The sequence below is a fragment of the Symphodus melops genome (assembly GCF_947650265.1).
Source record: "Symphodus melops genome assembly, chromosome: 9".
Classification (NCBI taxonomy): Eukaryota; Metazoa; Chordata; class Actinopteri; order Labriformes; family Labridae; genus Symphodus; species Symphodus melops.
In genome coordinates this window covers 3,907,907-3,910,559 of record NC_136699.1, presented here as the reverse complement: position 1 = coordinate 3,910,559, position 2,653 = coordinate 3,907,907, and the positions used below count along the sequence as shown (strand labels likewise).

At 37.9% G+C, this 2,653-nt stretch overlaps 1 protein-coding gene across 1 annotated transcript; it reads right to left on the bottom strand.

Annotated features, from left to right (window-relative positions):
* Positions 1 to 319: 319 nt before the first annotated feature.
* Positions 320 to 2,653, bottom strand: LOC306829419 (CD209 antigen-like protein C; the record flags this gene model as incomplete). The annotated part of the gene is made up of 4 exons (XM_079352461.1): positions 2,327 to 2,653; positions 2,056 to 2,198; positions 1,367 to 1,476; positions 320 to 455 (listed from the first exon to the last, which is right to left on the bottom strand). The coding sequence occupies exons 1-4, from the start codon at positions 2,574 to 2,576 to the stop codon at positions 320 to 322; spliced, it is 639 nt and encodes a 212-aa protein (XP_079208587.1). The 5' UTR covers positions 2,577 to 2,653.

Below are 2,653 nucleotides of genomic sequence, written 5' to 3'. Positions count from 1 at the left end.
TTATTTTTGGTAGGTAAAAAGACAAATCGTTTTGTACCAGATTATCATGTAATCATCACAGTGTTGTACAGTAAATTGTATTAATGCCCTACATATATACACATGTTGAGAGTACTGTATATGCCTTGTTACATGTCATTTCAATTCATTATTAACAAACTTTCATTTCATACATTTGAATAAATCAGAGATTTCCCTTTGCAAACATAAAGTTATCCCAAAGGTCACAGAATACTTACTACTGTGTAAGGATTAACATTGATCGCAAAATCTGAATTTAAGTGAGTGAGTGAGTCAGTTTAGGTGACCTTATTTGACCTTATTGTTCACAGATGCCGATATTTGAAGTTGAACAAGTTTCATCATTCCATCCTCCTCCGTTTGTGCTTGACCAAAATTCTACACAGTCCTGGTTCCTCCCCATAAAGCTGTCAGGCCGCCCCTTCTTCCAGAACCTGATGCAAAAGATATCAGAGAAATATACTGTATCATCTCTTATCTCAGACCAGTTGCACTATCAGAATTTTTATTGTGGGTGAACCTCCAGAAAACTGGATGGGCCAGTTAAAAGAATAAATAACCCTAATGAATGTTCAATACACAAAAAGACTGAAATGGAATTATATCTTTGGAGGGTCTGTTTCTCGGTCCATTTATTGACCCAGCATGCCGGGCAGGGGACTGTCCAAAATTAATAAACTTTGTCTTATAAATTCATAATGACAAAAGAACTGTATCGACATGAAATAACACGATAAAACTAACTAAAGGCTGGCTCACACGGTAGGTTTTTAAAAGGTTTTAAATTTTCCCAAACCTTACAGACCACATACATGGCGATAAATAATCAGAGTTTTCACAGCTTTGGTTGTACAGTGTGTGGTGTGCAGCCACACGGCAACATCAACACACAACACATAAACTGATTTGACTCGCGAACGTCCCCCGATCAGACGGGAAATCTTGCAAAACCTCTTGAGATCAAACAAGCTTTGATTCCCTGCATGGTAACTTATCAATTGTAAATTGCAGGAGTTTCCTCCTCTTGCTCCTCAGACCGTTTCTTATTGAATTTAAATGAAAACAAGCTGCTTTGTTTTGCTTTGTGTTTCATTTTCGCCAATTAACAGTTGAGTTGCATTGAGCTTGTTTTAAAAAAAAATCAGCCGACTTCATTCATTTCACTAGATCACTTGCTGGTGACGATGCAGCCTGTAGGCAGGCTCAAGGGTCCATAAGTGGGGTAGAAGCCACTGATTGGCTGAGAAGCTTTCTCTCAAAGCTTTCCTCAAGCTGCTTATTGGATGAACTGCTAGAATCAAAATCACTCATTACTCACTATAGGCCTGGGTCAAACTAAACTTACGTAGTTGTGGCGGAGGTCCCATCCACCCATTTCCAGGTCCCCTCTGTGTCACTGTCAGTCAGCCCAATCCAGGGTTCTGTGCCTGATCCTATTATCCCATTGATAAATGTCTGTTAGGAGAACAAACATAAAAATGATCAACACTCTCCAAATGTAATTACTGCAAAATGCTCATTCTATAACACACACTTTACATCAGACTCCCTGCAAATCAAGCTTTTTTTTTGTAAAATTATTATTATTTTTTTATTAGGTCTGTCTTTTCCTTCATAGCAGCCTATTGCTCTGAAGAACAGACTGTTTATATAAAAAACAGACCGTTGCCATGACAAACAGACTGTTGATATCAAGAACAGACTGTTTCTCGTAAAGCTACGCTAATCAAATACTCTGGAGGACTGACAATGACGTTGTCAGAAAATCTCTCTACAATTCTACAACTCATTTATCAGATTCAAGTCTTGTTCCAAGCATCAGCAGGAATGTTTAATGTGAGTAAAGCAGCTTGTTAAACTCATGAACGATGCTGTTCAAACTTTGTTTTCTTAGCAAAAAATAATATAGACACATTTTGAATCAATATTTCATGTCCATTTATTGACAACTGAAGTAGATGAATAATATACACACTATCCTAACACGGAGTGTATTACCATATTCACAAATATAAGACTTTCTTTGTTTCTCACCTGTTCATCCCTGCTGTTTATGATGGCCAGATCAGCTCCTTGGCTGATGCAGTAGTCTCTGCTTTCAGACCAGGTTCTCTTTCCAGATGTAACATAGTAACAGTTGCCAATAAACCTTTTCCAGCTTGTCTTACAGGGTCTTTCTGTATAAGTAAAAATACAGTGAGACACAAAATACCACACGTCAACAAAAATCCAACTGACTTTAAAGTTGGGAGTTGTTCATACTCATAAAGTTAAGATTAATTGAACTTCATGAGAAACATCTTACCTTTGAGTTTACTGATCTTCTGATCTTTAACTGTTGATAAACTCCTGTAATTGGTCTGTAGCTGATCTTTCTCCCTCTGCAGAGTATTATAACGGCCTTGCAATACGGCTTTGCTTGTTTGCAGCTGGTCCTTGTCACTCTTAAGTGAATTGTAACTCCTCTGCAGCTCATCCCTGTTGGTTCTCATCGTGTTAAACTGTGTCTGTAAGTCGTTCTTCTCTCTTTGCAGGTTGTCACGATTCTTCTGCATGTTATTGTAGTTTGTTTGTAGCTGATTCTTCTCTTGTGTTAGGGTGTTTAAACTTTGCTGCAGTCTGTCTTTTTCTT